The following is an 18,181-nucleotide window of genomic DNA, read 5'->3' as shown; positions in this document are numbered from 1 at the left end:
TGAAAAAGTCAGCCCTCTCCATGCCTTTGTCAGGAAAGGCAGGAGGTCCAGGTTTAGGCTGTATGGAAAGAGCCCCCTTGGAGGGGCCAGAGGAAAAACAGAGATTTGCTGAGTGTCCAGGGAGAGAAGCCCTTTGCGGGGAGGTCAGAGAGAGGGAGGAACCCTCTCTCTGGCTGCCATGAGAAGGGGCCCCCAAATCCAGGCCAGACGCAAGGAGGGTCAGGAACGCTGAGGCAAATGTCACTTGTGGCTTTTTTTCCCTCTAAACAAACTAAACAAAGCAGCTGCGCCCGGTGGCCCCTCAGGAAGGCCAGTCATTTCCTGAGGAGATATGAGGCCGCCCAAGCATTGTTCCCGGTTTCCAGCATGGCCGCCATTACCTGACCAGCGCCACGGCCGGTCTGTCCGCGGTGCCTGGAGAAGCTCCCACATGGGTCTCTGCTTTTCACGGGGCAGGTTTCTCACCTCCGTCGCGTGGGAAGTGGCTTCTGCCTCCGGAGCATGGCGCAAAAGCAGAACTAACTGCCCGAAACCTTCGCTCACTCTCAGGATGCAGCTGGGGTGGACCCAGGGGGGCACGATGTGGCTCCGCGTCCTGCTGACACTTCTGCTCTGTGAGTTTTCCCTCTCTTCCCACATCACTTAAACTTCACGAGAACTGAAGCTCGTGAAGTCAACATATTTCTCCTGTCTTTTCCAGGTTCAAGCCTTGAGGGTCAAGAAAACTGTAAGTTGTAAAATTCCTACCTGTGACTCTTAAAACTCATGTCAGATTGCTCGGGTTTAATGTTTGTAACAATTCAGAAACAGATTCAAATTGTCGGCTAAAGTTGATTCTGCATTTAAAGAAGGTTTTGGAACAAAACGCTTATTCTAAGCCAAGTTTTAATCAGCATGTTCTAGATGTAGCATACATTTCTAGATCCTGGTGAACTGCTGTTTGTTAGGATTGGGGGGGGGGGGTGATAAGAAAGTGATTCCATAATTTGTTTTTTGTTGTTCTACCATAAATTTCTTTTTTTCATATCCTACCCTACCCCTGATTGTTTATTCACAAACGAGATATAATCAGTTTGTTAAATCCATGAAGTCAGAACATAGTTTATTTAGTTATTTTTTTTAAATATTTGATTCATTTATTTTTGGCTGCGTTGGGTCTTAGTTGCGGCATGCAGGATCTTTCCTTGCGGTGCTGGGGCTTCTTTCTAGTTGTGGCGTGCGGGCTTAGTTGAGGATCTTAGTTCCCCAACCAGGGATCAAACCCGTGTCCCTTGCACTGGAAGGCGGATTCTTAACCATTGGACCACCAGGGAAGTCCCGAAGTCAGAACATAGTTTAAATTGTTGTTGTGACTTTTTTTTCTCCTAAATGATCTAAAACAGATTAGATATCATTTCCCATCTACCCATGAGGCTACGATGGTATCTGCAATATTTTGTGCTTGGGCATGGGAAGTGGGGCTTCTGCCTGTCTTTGAAATCTGGTCTGTCATCCACTTTAGAGCTAATTTTGAATCATTAAGATGAGCAGGTTTGGAGACTTCCCTGGTGGTCCAGTGGTTAGGACTCCATGCTTCCACTGTAGCGGGCACAGGTTCGATCCCTGGTCTGGGAACTAAGATCCCACGTGCTGCACGGCAGTGCAACACACACACAGAAACACATGCCCACACACACAAATAGATAAGCAGGTTTTGTTTTGCTTCATCTGGACCGTGTGAACGAGGGGACTGGGCTGGGTCTGGGGGCTGAATAGAGGGAGAGCCCACAGAACAGGATCCCCTTGTCAGAGGTCACTTCATTCCACGCAGAGTCGGGGTGACTGGGTTGCAGACAGTTGTACAGCTATTTGGAGATGAGGTGTGTGGGTGACACTGGTTTATTGAGCCAAGGCTTGGAGCGGTAGCTCTGCGCAGAGAGGGCTCGTGCTGGCTACTTAGCAAAGCCGGTCTGGCGGGTCTCCTGTGCGTGTGTCCATGTGCTTCGATGGGTGTTTGATTCCCATGGCAACCCATGGAGGCAGGATGTCCATTATCTTCATAATCAACCTAATTGACTGATGATATCTCTGCACCTCAGAGAAACAACCAACTTGTCCAAAAAGAGCCGGATAGCAGGACATCAGCACCAGAACCTCCCCTTCCCAAAACCTGATTGTCCGGAGCCTGGAGCCATAGGCCTGACTCAAATCTTTAAAGCCACTGTTACTCTGTCTCTCTGAGCCTTTTTCCCAATCTGTAAAATGAGGGTGATGCATCAGTATGAGATGAGATTAGATAAAAAGAGGTGACGTGCCAGCCCAGCATGCGGTGATTAGTAAATAATGGTTTCCTATGGTCCTAGCTCACCCACCGTCATGGCTCCTGCACCTCCCTCGCTCTGTCCACTCCAGCCCTTGTGCCCTTGCTCTAGCCCAGACCACACCCTGCCAACACGTGTGCCTCTGGGCTTCTGCTTCTCTTGCTCCAATCTCTCTCCCATCTTTGTCCTCACCTCAGGGGGAAGTAAATCGCTCCCTGCCCAGGTTTCCTAGAGAAAGGTCTTCGTACCTTCGGGGGAGACCTCAGAGCCGCAGGACCCAGAGCCGGGAGGCTCTCCTACTCCCTCCTCAGGCTTCTGCCCTGTTTTATACAAGGTGCCTGTGCAAGGTCACCACTGGGTGCTGGCAGAGTTGGGGCTGGGACCCAGGTCTCACATTCCTCAGGCCACCCAGGACCACGTTGCACGTGCACGACCTGCCAGCCTGCTCCATGTGGCCTACTCCATGGTTGAGGTGCTTGGTCCGCCCTGGCCCTTCCTCTCCTTTTACTTCGGGCCCCCGCCCAGCCCCAGCCGGCCAGTCTCAGGAGATGACCTCAGCTCCCTCTTCACCTAGAACACAGTGCTGTCTGGAGGGAACTCCCTCCACTTCCCGCCCTGCCCCGGCTTCAGGCTTATCTTCCTCCCCACCCGTCCTCCTGACTTCCCTCCTGGCTTCAGAAGCCGTGTCTATCCCGTGGTGGGGCAGGGCCTGCCTGTCCACCTGGGCTCCGAGCCCATCCCTGGCATCACCCTCCTCCCCCAGGCTCTCACGCTGTCTTTATTCAGCCTCCACCCCACTTTTAGTATCTATTCTTTCCTTTCAGTCTACAAACATGATTGGTAGCTCTTGGTTTTTTAGGAAAAAGAAAAATCACAAACAATCCCCCCGCCCCCCCAGACCCCCCCGTTTATCTTGTGCCCCACTATCTATCCACTCCCTTCCTCAGTCAAACTTCTCCAATGCCTGGTTTCTGATCACCGTCTCTGCTTCCTCACCTCTCAGGCGCCCCTACCTAGCAGGTCTGGCCTTGGCCCCCACGCCTCCCTGCCACTAGAACCCTCTCATAGATGCCATTATCATGTCCAGCCCTTAGCCTTTGGGACCCCGGTGTTAGCACAGAGCCTCTTTCTTTGGCCTCGTAGACCTTCTTCCCTGGTGTTCTCCCACCTTTCTGACAAACCCTCCTTTTTTCCCCCGGGAGACTTGGACTTTCCCAGGATCTCATCCTCTCTGAAGCTCAACCCCCCCCCGCTCTGTACACCTCCACATGCCCACCCTCTAGTCCACTCCAGCTCTGGCCACTCCCGTGACCATCAAGCTTCCCACGGGGCCAGTGGTTGACATCTCCTCCTAGTGGTCCCCCGGGCCCCTCAAACCAGCTGCACCACCGAGACTTTGGCTCCGCCCTTACCTTTCTCTGGCTTTGTCACCTAATCCAGGAACCTTATCTTCCACTCTTTGCCTCAACCCCCCAGCCAGTCAAACAAGTAAAATACATATTACAAATGTTATTATTAATGACATTTAGTACGTTCATAATGTTGTGCAAACATCACCTCTGTCTAGTTCCAGAACATTTTCTTCGTCCCCAAAAACAAGTCCGTTTGCACACACTAAACATGTCTCAAGTCCACCCCTGCCCCTCAGCACCACTGCATCTGCCTGAGCAGAGGCTGCACCAGCTTTCACCTGAACCATCGTCCAGGTTGGTACAGGCCTCCAGTCTCTCCTCCAGCCCACAGTGATCTTTCTAAAGCTCCAGTGTCATCCTGTTACCGCCTCCCCGGCAAAACCCTCAGGACAGGGCACAGCTTGTCAGCATAGTGGGCAAGGCTCTCTGTTCTGCCCCCTCCTACCTGGCCCCCTGGACCCTCCAGCCTCACACTCTGTCTCCTGTAACCACCAGCGCCCAGAATGCATTGATTTCTCATGCCTCTGTGCCCTGGTACATGCTGTTCTCCCGCCCCGAGCACCCCACCACCCTTTCCTGTCCTGGTCCAAGGCTCAGTTCAGGGGTCACTTCCTTCAGGCTTCCCTTGGCCTCTCCTGGGCAACCCTTCCTCCTGGTGCTTACATGATTGTACTCCAGCTATCTGGGTCCCCACCAGCCTGCACAGTCTAGGACAGCGGGGATGCTTTCTTATTCACCTTGTAATCCCAGCACCTGACACAGGTGCTCAAGAAATGTCTCGCTGAAAGGGACTCGAACTGAACTTGGAGGTGCTTGAGATTCAGATGAGCTGGGTCAGCACACTCCATTCTGAGCACCGCAGTTCATCAGAGCCTCCATGCCTCATGGCTTCCTGGATTTTCCTGACAATGATGGGGGGCCCCTTCTTCTCCACCCACTGCCCCGTTTCTTTCTGAGTCATTTCCAGGTTGAGGGCTGAGTGGCTGGCTGAGTCATGATGCCTCATCTTCCCTAGAGCATCAGCATCTGCTGACCTGTAGCCTGAGGTAGAGGGAAGCAGGTCCCTTTGTTTTAGGATCTGGGGATTCGGCGCTGTGGTCGCTAGGTGCCTTACCTGTGCTGTGGTGACTTTGTTACTTGGATCGTCTCCATCAGCCCCTCGTCTCTCCAGGTTGCAAAGATCTGGCCTCTTCAGGCTATTCTACAACCCCGTCCTTCCATTACAGTTCTGAACGTTTTGTGTCCTGTCTCCAAAGAAACGCATCAGAGGTGGTTCACGGGGCCCCCGACACCCATCTGTGAACCTGCGGGAGGCCCGGGTTGTAGCAATCACTCTATCGTGTAAATAATGAGACCTACACACAGGTCTCATTACTGGCTGTGCCTGGAAAGTTTATTCACAAAGAGGGTAATATTTTCCAGATTATCTTAATAATCAGGTAGAGATTTTTTTTTGAATTTTTGAATATTTTATTTATTTTTTTATACAGCAGGTTCTTATTAGTTATCCATTTTATACATATTAGTGTATACGTGTCAATCCCAATCTCCCAGTTTATCACACCACCACCAGCCCCCCCCCCCCCCCCCCCCCGCCATTTTCCCCCCCTGGTGTTCATACGTTTGTTCTCTACATCAGTCAGGTAGAGATATTTGAAGGTTGGGTGGTGTGTTTGTTATCTATTGCTCCTTAACAAATTATCCCCAAACTTAGTGGCTTAAGATAACAGTTTATTATCTCACAGTTTCTGAGGGTCAGGAATCTGGGAGTGGCTTAGTTTGGTGTTTCTGACTCAGGGTTTGTCAGCAGATTGCAGATAAAATGTTGGTCAGGGTTACAGTTATCTGAGGGCTTGTCTGACGCTGGGGAATCTGCTTTTAAGCCCACTCACGAGGCCGTTCCTCACCCTGTGGGCCTCTCCATAGGGGTGCTCATGACATGGCAGCTGGCTTTGCCCAGAGTGAATGATCCCAGAAAAGGAAAGAGTGACCAAGATGAAAGTTGCAATGTTTTTTATAAACTAATCTCAAAAGTCACCTACTGGCACTTCTGCTGTATTGTTGGTCATAAGACCAACCCTGGTCTGATGTGGGAAGGGACCATATGTGGGTGTGATAACCGAAGGCAAGACTCACAGGGGCCCGTCTTGAAGGCTTGATACCAGAAGGGTGGTGGTCGTGGTGATAAAATCTAGGCTGCTGTTCCGTTGCATCAAGTCAATGAGCTGGGATCCGTATCTTTTTTTTTTTTTTAATATTTATTTATTTTTGGCTGTGTTGGGTCTTCGTTTCTGTGCGAGGGCTTTCCTCTAGTTGCGGCAAGCGGGGGCCACTCTTTATCGCGGTGCGCAGGCCTCTCACTATCGCGGCCTCTCTTGTTGCGGAGCACAGGCTCCAGACGCGCAGGCTCAGTAGTTGTGGCTCACGGGCCTAGTTGCTCCGCAGCATGTGGGATCTTCCCAGACCAGGGCTCAAACCCGTGTCCTCTGCATTGGCAGGCAGATTCTCAACCGCTGCACCACCAGGGAAGCCCTGGGATCCGTATCTTGAATAATTTTTTTAATATAAATTTATTTAGTTTTGGCTACATTGGGTCTTCGTTGCTGCGTGCGGGCTTTCTCTAGTTTCGGCGAGCAGGGGCTACTCTTCATTGCGGTGCCCTCGGGCTTCTCACTGCGGTGGCTTCTCTTGGTGTGGAACACGGGCTCTAGGTGCATGAGCTTCAATAGTTGTGGCACATGGGCTCAGTAGTTGTGGCTCGCGGGCTCTAGAGCGCAGGCTCAGTAGTTGTGGCGCGTGGGCTTAGTTGCTCCACTGCATGTGGGATCTTCCCGGACCAGGGCTCGAACCCACATCCCCTGCATTGGCAGGGGGATCCTTAACCACTGCGCCACCAAGGAAGCCCTGTGTCTTGAATAATTTTAAAAAATGCTTTTCCTTCTCCTGTCCTGCCTTCTTTTTTTTTTTTTTTTTTTTTTTTTTAATTCTTTTGGCCGCACCGCACAGCATGTGGGATCTTAGTTCCCCGACCAGGGATCGAACCCGTACCCCCTGCAGTGGGAGTGAGGAGTCCTAACCACTGGACCGTCAGGGAAATCCCATGTCCTGCCTTCCTTTCTTCTTCCTTGTCTGCTCCCGCTGGCCATGGAAGTGTGTGGTTCCTACCAGTGAATCAGCTGCGTTAATTTATTAAGCAGATGTATATTAGATTTGCTTAGAAAAGCAAGGTAGGCAGAAGCATCTTGTGTTAGTGCACATCATCCTCTCTAAAAAACTGCTACCCGATGCTTTAGCCAAGTTTGCTGTAAAATTGTTAAACAGTGGTAGAGCTCCCTAGGGATGGTCGGTAGGAGACCCAGGCGGGGCTGGCGCTGAGAAGGCCTGGAATAGGGAAGAACTGTGAAATGCAGACTGTGAGCTCTAGGTGGGCAGAAACTGTGACAATCTTACCCTTCTCTGAACCCCCAGTACTGGGTGCGGTGCCTGGCACAGAGACGCCCCCTTCAATGTCTGCTGAATGAATGGTACTGAGGAAGCAGGAAGGAGGTGTCAATCAGGGGCCAGGCATCGGGCAATACAAACCTGCCCCTTCAGTGCTCTCAGCCACCTTGGTTCCGTCATTGTTCAAGATTAAAATACAGGGAAGGCAAGTATTAGTGTTCCTACTTTATAGGAGGAGAGGTGGTAGTCTGGAGAGGTTAAGTACCTCCCAATGACGCCCAGCTAATGACTGTGGGATCAGGGGTTTGGACCGGGTGTGCCTGACTTGCTTTCTTCCTGTACCCAGTTCTGTGTTCCAGTCTGGGGTGTACCAGCCATGGGTATGCATTTCATTCAGGATGATGACATTAAAGTAGCCCAACACAGTGGGACGACTAACACCGGGAGTCTGGAGAAGTTGCTGCAATTCACCTGGGAAATTAAAAAATTGTTGGGTTTTTATTTTTTTTCTGAAAAAATTGTCTAGAAATATGATTTCAAGAAAGACCTTTAGAGACCTCAAGACTCAAGAGTTGGTATTATATCTGTGACTGACAGAATCTAGCTAACATTTTGCAAGCAATTCATCTGTGCCAGGAACTGTGCTCCAAGAACTTAAACTCAGGTTCTCATTTACACTTACTGTTATTATGTCCATTCTATGGATAAACAAACTGAGGCTCAGAGAAGCTCAGTAACTTACTAAAAGCCACACAGTTTGTGAGCAGAGATGGAATTTGGCCCAGGAAGTCTGACTCTGCACTCATCTTCTGCTCTTTACCATCTCCTGATAGAATCACTGTACTAAACAGCATGGCTTAAAATGAAGAAGGAGGTACTGAAGGAGTAGGGAGACTTGCCTGTCCCTACCTGGGAAGGGAACGTTTTAATCTATGGGAAACTAAACATGGTTCAAAGAAACTTCTGTTCCGAGAGCTCACCCAGCAAGCTCCTCAGACCAGGAGCTAATAAGGAATACAGAAAGACAGAAAAGGGAATTCTAAAGATTACTGCTGTAAGAAATAAATTTAAACAATCATCTTGTTTCATCTCATGACTAATCAGATGCCATTTTTTGTTAAATTAATTGCTCAGAAAAAAAGGCACAAGGATGGACTGTTGTATTCAGTTTAAAACCTGAGACATATTATAGACAAGTTAAATTCTAAGGTGTTCAAAAACAGTTTGACGTTATTAAAAGAGAGAGAAAGAAAAGACGGTTTTTTGCCAGTATCTCTGGCCAGCTACCTTGCTATACCTTTTTTTGTTTGTAAAATGATTTGGGAACACTTATAAAAAATATGTATTATTGTTCAATAGGATAAAATAAATAAGGAAATCAGAATGAGGGAAAATATGGCAGTCAAATAAAACTGTGACTCTTTTAGCACAGAAAAATGCATCCCAAACGTTGCTAGAGGTAAAATGTGGGGCGTATACTATTTAGCAGCCAAAGCAAAAACGGGAAGCAAGATGCATGAGAAAAAGTGGTTTCAAGTTCTTACCCATCTGGTGAGGCTTCTGACTTCATCAGCTAGAAAACACCAGTTGAGACTGCTAATTTGTTCAGGCGGGGGTGGGTGGGTGGAGTGGGGCTGGGGGAGCGGTTCCTGGACGTGAGCATGTGATTTCGGAACGGTGGTAGCCATCATTTATCAAGCAATTACCGTGTGCCAGGCACTGGTACACCCAGGAAATCACTAGGTAATTTCCTGCTCGTCTTCTGTAAGTCTTACAACAACTTACTACGTAGGTATTATAACCCCATTTTATAGATGAGAAAGTTGAGCTCAGAGAGGTTAATCACCCAAGGTCACACAGTAAGTGATGAGCCAGGACTTGAACGTTTGTCTGCTTGAATCCTGTGCTCTCTCCAGGGGCCACCATGTGGCAGCTCACAGGCTGCATACATCTTATGGACATGTTTTATTTGTCACACTCCGAAGACTGCCACCTTGTCATGGTGGGAATATGAGCAGCTTAGTATCAGCTGCCTCGTGCTTGACCCGTCACACACAGTCACTACTCACCTGGGACCCCTGGACACTATACTGCATGGATGTGATGATACCAATCTGATGTGGTGACGTCGTTTCTGAGATAACAGGTGTGTCTGCTCTCCTCCCCTTGGCCTTTAGCTTTCACCATCAACAGCATCCACATGCAGATCCTGCCGAAGCAGGAGGTGCAGAACGGGGAGAACCTGACCCTGCAGTGCGTCGTGGATGTCAGCACCACCTCGAGTGTCAAGCCTCGGCACCAGGTGCTGTTCTACAAGGATGACGTGCTGTTTCACAACGTCTCCTCCATGGAGAGCACAGAGAGTTATTTTATTCCCCAAGCCCGGGTCTATGACGCGGGGACGTATAAATGCACTGTGATCCTGAACAACAAGGAGAAAACGACTGAGGAGTACCCGGTGTTGGTGAGAGGTGAGTCCCTGGAATGGAACACAGCTCAGGCAGGTGAAGCGTGAGCACATGCAGGAGCCAGCATGGTGATTGAACGAGTCGTAACACCGGACCTACCTGCCCGTCCGTCATCCTTCTCACTCATCTGCCCGACACTTTCCTAACCTGGAAATGCAGGCATTAGACATGCTCCCAGTACACCAGGCTTTTCCTCACCTCCATGCCTTTGCACATGCTATCTTCTCTCCCTGGAATACCCTCTTCATCTCGTCTCCTCGTGAACTATTTCTCCTTCAACACTCAACTCAGTGATCTCTTCTCTGACACTTTCCTGAACAAAACTGATCTCCCCCATGGTCCCAGTACTTACAGCTCTTATGCTGTCTCTGCGTTCAGTGGTATTGGTATCAAGGTCATGGGGCTGAGTGTTGACTCTGGATTCTGCAGTCACTCTGCCTAGATTCCAATCTGGACAAGTCCCTTAACCTCCCTACACTTTAAAATTCTCATCAGTAAAATGGAGATAATAATACTACCGAGCTCAGGAAGTTATTAAGAGGATTAAAAGATATCCTGTTAGTGAAGAGCTTAGTGCAATTTCCAGCACATAATGAGTTTCCAATAAGCGGCAATTACTATTTGACTCGATATTGCAACTTTCTCACGTACCTGTCTGCTCTTCTGGATTTTGAGATCCTGAGAGAAGAGATGGTGTTTGGTCTAATTTTGTATCTCAAACAAACAAACAAAAATCTGGCTCACAGTAGGCACTCAATAAATGACTGTGGAATAAAGTAAACAGTTGAAAACAGCAAGTAGTAATAGAGATGGAAAAACAAGAGAAATATTATTGTGGGAAATTTGGGTCATAGAGTTCCATCCATCCATTCATTCATTGATTTACTCCTTCAAGAAGCATGTCCCAAGGCTGCAAGTCAGGGAAAAAAAAATAGGTGCTAGACATGAAAATGCATCAGACAGGTCCTAGATCTGGACGCAGTTACAGTCCTGTGGGGAAGAGAGACATGTAAACAAATCATTGCGGTCCAACAGTCATCTGCTCTGAGCGCCTTGGGAGCACAGCGGTGGGAGGAAACAATTCTGCCTAGTGAAGTTAGGGACAGCTTCCTGGAAGAAGGGACACTGGGTCCAGATATAGAAGATCGTGTGGGAATTTGCTTGATGGTGAAGTGGGGCAAAGGACAGAGAAAAGGGATGTAGCATAAAAGTGAAAGCGCAGAGCTGAGAAAGAGGTTGCCAACCCAGCAGAGTGCCCCTCGGTCAAATTCTCCACCTCCTGAAGACAGGTCTTCATGTCCTGTCTCTAAAATAGAGATCACTGGGAATCTGTGTGTACCCTTGAAGGTTGCTTTGTTTTTTTTGTTTTTTTTTATAAATTTATTTATTTATTTTTGGCTGCGTTGAGTCTTCGTTGCCGTGCACGGGCTTTCTCAAGTTGCGGTGAGCGGGGGGCTACTCTTCGTTGCTGTGCGGTGGCTTCTCTTGTTGCGGAGCATGGGCTCTAGGCGCACGGGCTTCAGTAGTTGTGGCTCATGGGCTCAGTAGTTGTGGCTTGCGGGCTCTAGGCGTGCAGGCTCAGTAGTTGTGGCGCACGGGCTTAGTTGCTCCACAGCATGTGGGATCTTCCGGGACCAGGGCTCGAACCCACATCCCCTGCATTGGCAGGCGGATTCTTAACCACTGAGCCACCAGGGAAATCCCGGTTGTCTTGTTTTGAGGATTAAATGGGTAGCAGATGAAGCCTTCTTAGTGATGGAGTGTTGGATGAATGAATGGCCCGTCATGTGCGAGGTGCTTGCCCAGACCATCCTTAGAAAGAAGTAACCCTTTCATCAAACATGAAGCAGGAAGAACCAGTGGGCAAGTGTTTGGGGGCATTTTCCTGTCAAAAGTATACAACCTCTGGCCACCTTCCCGTCAGGCTCTGAGGCTCACAGGGGAGAACGTGACTACATCACCCCCCAGGCCAGTTCCTCCCTGGGTGTCCTCTGGTCTGTCGGGGCACGGCTGGCCAGACATCCCTTTGTGTCACCAGGGGCAACAGCCACAGGGATGCAGACCAGCCCTCCTCCATCTCCACTGCAGACAGGGGAGGAGCCAACAGGTCCAGGTATTCACGTTAGTGATGAGGAAAGATTGGCAGGCCAAGAGTTTGGGAAATGTACGTTGAAAAGAAATGCGCTGGCAAACTTGGATGATTTAATGGATGCAGTTTGTGAATTCAGCCCTGTGCCTCCTTGACAGCTGCTGGCATAACTGTCATTTCTGCACTTTTGAGCTCACTTCTGTGATCAGAATAGTCATTCATACTATTGTTACCTCCAGTAATAAGAAATACCACTTATCAGGCCCTCATGAGATAAACAATTCTAAGTGCTTTACACATGTTGCGTTTTCCTCCTGCAGTTGCACTGGCAGATAAGCCTGGTCCCTCCCATGTACAGGTGTGGCTGCTGGCACTCGGAGAGGTTGGGTGGACGGGTCCCGTAGAAGGCAGAGCCAGAGTGAGAACCAAGATCTCTCTGAATCCACAGTTGGCCTGTCCAACTCTTTGATTATTATGATAGGTTTTTGAAGTAGACAAAAGGCAATTCGTTCATTCATCAACCATTTATCGAGTGCCCACTCTGAGCCAGGCTGAGGACCCAACCATGAATAAGACATGACCCCGTCCCTTGCGGAGCTCGTGTGGGGCAGGGCAACACCCTTTTCAAACAGCTGCCACCAGAAGTGACAGCAGTGGTGAGAACACAGTACAGATCTCCTTCCCAAGAGGACAGCCCTCCATCACTGACCTGGGTGGGTCAAGAAAAGAGGTTCATGAGTCTTAGGTGACTGGGGGAGGTGGCACATCCAGGAAGAGGCAGTTTTAGGATACAAGCAAGTCTGTCTGACTCCAAGGTGGAATTCATGATCCCCAGACCACGGGGGCTGGATGGGACATCTAGTCTCAGCCAGGCTTTCCTAGCTCCCCCGAATCTGACCTTGGCTTACTACCCATTGTATTTTCCCCTCCAGCCCTTCCTCGGCTCCGGACGGCCCTCCTGAAAAGCCACTCCTATCACTTGGCACAAGCAGATCCCCATGCACACGTGCGCCCTGAAATGCCTGTCCTTAGCCCTCATCCCACCTCATGTGTCCAAATAACCCCCTCCCCTCAAGATTCCTCTCAGGCCCTATTCCTTTCTAGGATCTTCTCTGATCCCCCCAGGCAAAGAGGGCCTCCTTCTTTCCCTACTGCTCCGTCACTCACTGTCTCTATGACACACTCTGATGCTTGGTTATTTTCAGCTTTGCTTTTTGAACTGAGAGGCCACGCCTCCCTCCTCTCCCCCGACCCCCCCAACCTCTAGCTCTGGAGTCACACAGACCTGGAGTCGAGTCTCAGCTCTGGGGCTTGACGGCTGTGAGTTTTTGGATGAGTCTTGAATCTCTCTGAGTATTACCTTCTTCATCTGTAAAATGGGCATAATTTTCTCTTTCCTGCCCACCCAAGAGTTTTATTATGAGAATTAGAAAATTGGGTCATGGATATAAAGTCAATCCTAGCTTGTGGTAGGCATTCAATAAATTATAACAACAATCACAATAATATCCATAAATACTGGCTGTTTTGTTTTGTTTTTAACTCTATCAGTTGAGATGATTGCCTTCCTAATGGAGTTATAAACACTGAAAGCACCAACCACATCTTAAACAAATTTTATATTTTTCAAAGTACCTGGTACGGTGCTGGAAACATACTCGCTCAGTAATTACCTGGTAGGTAGCACTGAGGTTCTGGGAACAAAACAAAAGAACCCTCAGATGGGTCAGCCACAGTGACTCAGCTGAGGGATGCTTGTGCCACTGGAGCAAACATACTAACGGACTTTCTCTTCCCCCAAAGGAGTGTCCGATCCCAGGGTGACGCTGGACAAGAAGGAGGTCATAGAAGGCGGGGTCGTGATGGTCAACTGCTCTGTCCCAGAGGAAAAGGCTCCAATACATTTCACAATTGAAAAATTCGAACTAAATGTAAAAGGCGTCAAGCAAAAAAGAGAAAAAACTTCCCAGAACCAGAATTTTGTGACGCTGAAATTCACAGTTGAGGAGCAAGACCACGCTATATGGTTCCAATGTCAAGCGAGGATCGTTTCGGGGACCCACGTGGAGCCCTCTAGATCCATCAGGAGTGAACTGGTCACCGTGAGGGGTCAGAGTCCTACTCTCCTTTTTATCATTCTTTCTGGTTTGCTGGTTTGGTCTGGGGAGGAAGAGCCCAGAATTGGAAAGGGGCTGGGGCCTTCTGGCTGGACTGCTGTCTCAAGACTGTTCTTAATCACTTTATGTTTTTCAAACTTTCTGACTGTGACACAGTTAAAAATATATATATACATATATATTTCCCAACAACACTTAACCTTAATATACGATGCATTTTGCTATTTTTCTTTCTATTCTCTTTCAGTTTTTTAAAGCACTGGCCTCGACTCCCTGAAATGATGCCTTGTGTGACCTGCAGTTTGGAAACCATGGCTTTAAGCCAGTGAGGATCAGACACCAGGAAGTAGGATCTGGAGGGGATCCAGAGGGAAGGGGGGCCAGGTCCTCAGCCTTTGCCGCCCAGGTTTTTTGTTTTTTTTTTTTAATTTATTTATTTTGGCTGCGCTGGGTCTTAGTTGCAGCACGCGGGATCTTTTTTAGTTGCGGCATGCGGACTTTCAGTTGCAGCATGCATGCGGGATCTAGTTCCCTGACCAGGGATCGGACCCGGGCCCCCTGCATTGGGAGCGTGGAGTCTCACCCACTGGACCCCCAGGGAAGTCCCTCTGCCTCCCACATTTGATGAGGGACTCCACTCTTCTACCCACCCTTCCATCCCCAAGACATTGGACTAATAGGAAACAAATGAGGTGACCTGAGAAATGCTCTCAGGAGAGAAAGGCAACAGCAGAGGGGAGCCTGGGTGTCAGTGTCCAGGACAGAGAGAGCTCAGAGCTCCAGGTTAGGCAACCAGCAGCTCCCGGTGACCTGAGAGGGAAGCAGTTGTGAAGCAGGGAGGAATCAGGAGAAGGCACAGTCTACTGCAGAGAGCCGCAAATGTATTCGGGATAGGAGCCCTAAAGCTTATCATAAACGACCCTCTGCTTTTGGTACCTTACTTCACCCCTGCCCAACGTGTATGCATAATACTTTATTTATGTGTATATATTTACTATATAGTATTATGTATATATAATATATAGTATTTTGTATATACGATATGTTTCTTATTATAATACATGGCGTGGGTTAAATTTTCAGAAAACATGGTACTATATAAAGTATGAAATGACAGTCTTCATAGTAAGTACCACTACTCAGAGAAAACCCTTGTGTGGTCTTCTAGACTTGTTCTGCTCATTCATCATGTACACACACAATTTTTGCTTGTTTTTCTTTGTTTTTACAAAAAAATAGGACCAGTCAAACATTCTACCTTATAACTTCTTTTTAACAACCGTAACATATATGGACTTTTGTCCATATCAGGAAATACAGATCTTTATCATTTTAGTGGCAACTCGGAATCCTGTGCCCTAATATATTTGCCTCGTTTTCTATTGATGGACATTTAGGTATTTTCCCACTTTTTTCCTATTAAGACAATCTTGCTTATACTTATAACTTACACATACTTATACCTTCTGTACTTTCGTGAGTATTTTATTATTATTTATTGGTCAAATTGTTGATTCAAATGTTTTGTGCATTTTCAGTATTGAAAGATATCGCCAAAGTGCTCCTCCAAATGGACAAACATTTCCATCAAAAGTGTTCCATTTTCCCACATCCTCACCAACACAGAATATTATCAATGTTTTGTTATTTTTGGCAATCTGATTGAGGTGCAGTGATATATCATTGCTGTGATTTGTATTTCTTTGGTCTTCCATGAGGTTGAGTATGCTTTTTAATGTTTATTGGTCTGTTACATTTCTGCCCCCATAAACTGCCGGTTCATACACACTTTGCCCATATTTACCACTTCTGGTTGATTTGTTTGAGCCCTTTATAAATTAAAGGAATGTGCTCTTTCTCAGGTACTATGCAAATATTTTACTCAGTTTGTCATGTGTCCTATTTTTTATTTCCATGAAGAAGCTTTTAATCTTTAGTTAATCAAATTTATGCATCTTTTGGGAATTCCCTGGCTGTCTAGTGGTTAGGACTCAGCACTTTCACTGCCATAGGCCCAGGTTCGATCCCTGGTCTGGGAATTAAGATCCTATAAGCTGCACGGCACAGCCAAAAAAAAAAAAAATCTATGCATCTTTTTTCCTTACGGTATCCAGTTCTGTGATTCACACCTAAAGTTCCTCCACACTCCAAGATTATTAAAGAAAAAATGCACCTGTGTTTTCTTTTACTGTTTCTGTGCTTTAACTTTTTTTTTCTTCTGCATTTAGATCTCTGGTGCATCTGGAGTTAGATGCTCTCTCTTTTTGACTTTTACTCAGGAAAAGACTTTTTTTTAATTATACCTTTTTATTGTGAATTTAAATGACTTTACAGTAAAAAAAAAAAAAAAGAATATTAAAGTATTATATTACTCTGAATTCACTTTTGGCATTTTTTAATGTTCTTATCTACATTTTACATAGTTGTAATCTGTGTACATACTCCCTTACGCACTGCTGTTTTTTTGGTGGGAGCGAAGGCCTGGCCCTATTTCTCTCACCATCTCCTGAAGATCCAACACCCTGATATCTGACCCATGTCCATATTTTATTAAAGCAGTGTTTTTCAAACTGCACGAGTCATGAAATCAATTTAGTCTGTCACAACCAGTATTTTTACAGAAGAGGTAGAATAGATTAGAAATCACTTTTGGGGGGCATACGGTTATTTAAATATGCATTTCCACGAAGCTGCACTTTGGACAGTGATGGAATATCTAGGCTGAAATGCCAGAGGTCCATGAAATGGTGTGATAATTACCTAGGAAATCCTTGGTGGGCAGGGGGAGAGTCTGTTTGTCACTGCTGTGATGATTTCTGAGGTCATTTGAAGAAAGTTCTGTAGATGAGATCTAGGGAAGATGGTTTGGCCTTTGGGAAGCTCAAGGAAGTTAGAGAACTGAAGTTAAGAAGAAGGCTGAAGATGCAAGAATGAGCTAGAAGGGAGGGAGCATCAAAGCAGCCTTGGCTACGGTTTTTGAGAGGAAAGGTTGAATTTTTTTAATTAATAAGGAAAAACTGTGGTTGGTATGAAAAAGAACAGAAAAGGGGAGGAAGTGCCTTTCCCCCTCACCCAGGTTTGAACCTGAATCCAACCAGCTTGTCCTCTTCTTGTAGAATCCTTCTCTAATCCCAAGTTCCACATCAGCCCCAAGGGAACGATCATAGAAGGGGATGATCTCCACATCAAGTGCACCATTCAAGTGACGCACCTGGCCCAGTCGTTTCCGGAAATCATAATCCAGAAGGACAAGGCGATTGTAGCACACAGCAGGCGTGGCAACGAGGCCGTGTACTCAGTGATGGCCACGGTGGAGCACAACGGCAACTACACCTGCAAAGTGGAAGCCAGCCGCATATCCAAGGTCAGCAGCATCGTGGTCAACATAACAGGTAGGGCTGCTGCTGGAGGGTGTTGGCATATGGCGGGCTCAAGAAGCTGCTGTGCTGAAATCCAGGATGGACAGTGAGAGCTGACCCTTCTGCTCCTGCTGGTCTGAATGAATGTGCTCAGGCAGGGCCATGGTGCTGGTGGGGAAAAGTCAGTACAGAGCAAGTAAGCCGCTCACTGTGGTGGTTGAGGGTGCAGGTTGTGGCATCAGATCCCAACCCGGCCACTCAGTACCTCTGTGACCTTGGGTGCGTTATTGACCTTCTCCTTGCCACAACTCTGAGATGGGGATAATGACAGCCCTCTAGGACTCTTACAAGGACCAAAGGACATCACCCTGCCATAAAGGGCCGCATATAGAGTAAGCACTCAGTGAAGTGTCAGCTGGCGTTTCTGTTATTACATCACGTTTTTCTTTCCTCTGTGCCAAATACTATGCTAGATCCCTGTATCCATGTGCAGGTCCTATGACAGGGTCAGGAATGAGAAAGCATGACTAAACTCAAAAATAATAGTCCCAATTCCTCTTTGTTGAATACTGTATGCCTGGTTTACATACATTTTCATTTCGAGCTCACAACTGTAGTATAAGGTAAGAATTATGATCCTGGCTTTATGGAGGTGGAAGCTGAAGCTGAGAGGTTAGGTCACTCACCCAACAATTAGAGCAAGGGTCACCCCCAGGCCTGTTAGAGTTCCAAACCCATGTACCTAAAAGTTCCGTTGGACTCCTTCCTCCTTTTCCTGGCTTTCCTTTTCAAAAAGTACTCTACTTTGGGAATCCCCTGACGGTCCAGTTGTTAGGACTTGGCCCCTTTCACTGCTGGGGCCCAGGTTTGATCCCTGGTTGGGGAGCAAAGATCACGTAAGCCATGCGGCCAAAAAAAAAAAAAAAGTACTCTGCCTCTTCCCGTGTATTGTATGTATTCAGGCACTAGAATGTAAGCTGATGAGGGCAGGGACA

At 47.5% G+C, this 18,181-nt stretch overlaps 1 protein-coding gene across 2 annotated transcripts in view; it reads left to right on the top strand.

The window, feature by feature from the left end:
• Positions 1-343: 343 nt before the first annotated feature.
• Positions 344-18,181, top strand: part of PECAM1 (platelet and endothelial cell adhesion molecule 1) — a 55,242-nt gene continuing 37,404 nt past the window's right edge. Inside the window, exons 1-5 of one of the 2 annotated variants that reach the window (XM_067715020.1) lie at positions 344-614; positions 701-727; positions 9,331-9,624; positions 13,514-13,819; positions 16,944-17,219. In XM_067715020.1, coding sequence (XP_067571121.1) covers positions 431-614; positions 701-727; positions 9,331-9,624; positions 13,514-13,819; positions 16,944-17,219 — 1,087 coding nt within the window. In that variant the 5' untranslated portion in view covers positions 344-430. The remainder of the gene's footprint in view (positions 615-700; positions 728-9,330; positions 9,625-13,513; positions 13,820-16,943; positions 17,220-18,181) is intronic. The other variant, XM_067715019.1, reaches the window with a different exon arrangement.

Source organism: Pseudorca crassidens, chromosome 19, assembly GCF_039906515.1.
Source record: "Pseudorca crassidens isolate mPseCra1 chromosome 19, mPseCra1.hap1, whole genome shotgun sequence".
Taxonomy (NCBI): domain Eukaryota; kingdom Metazoa; phylum Chordata; class Mammalia; order Artiodactyla; family Delphinidae; genus Pseudorca; species Pseudorca crassidens.
The sequence above is the reverse complement of the archived record's forward strand: the minus strand, read 5'-3'. Positions and strand labels throughout refer to the sequence as shown.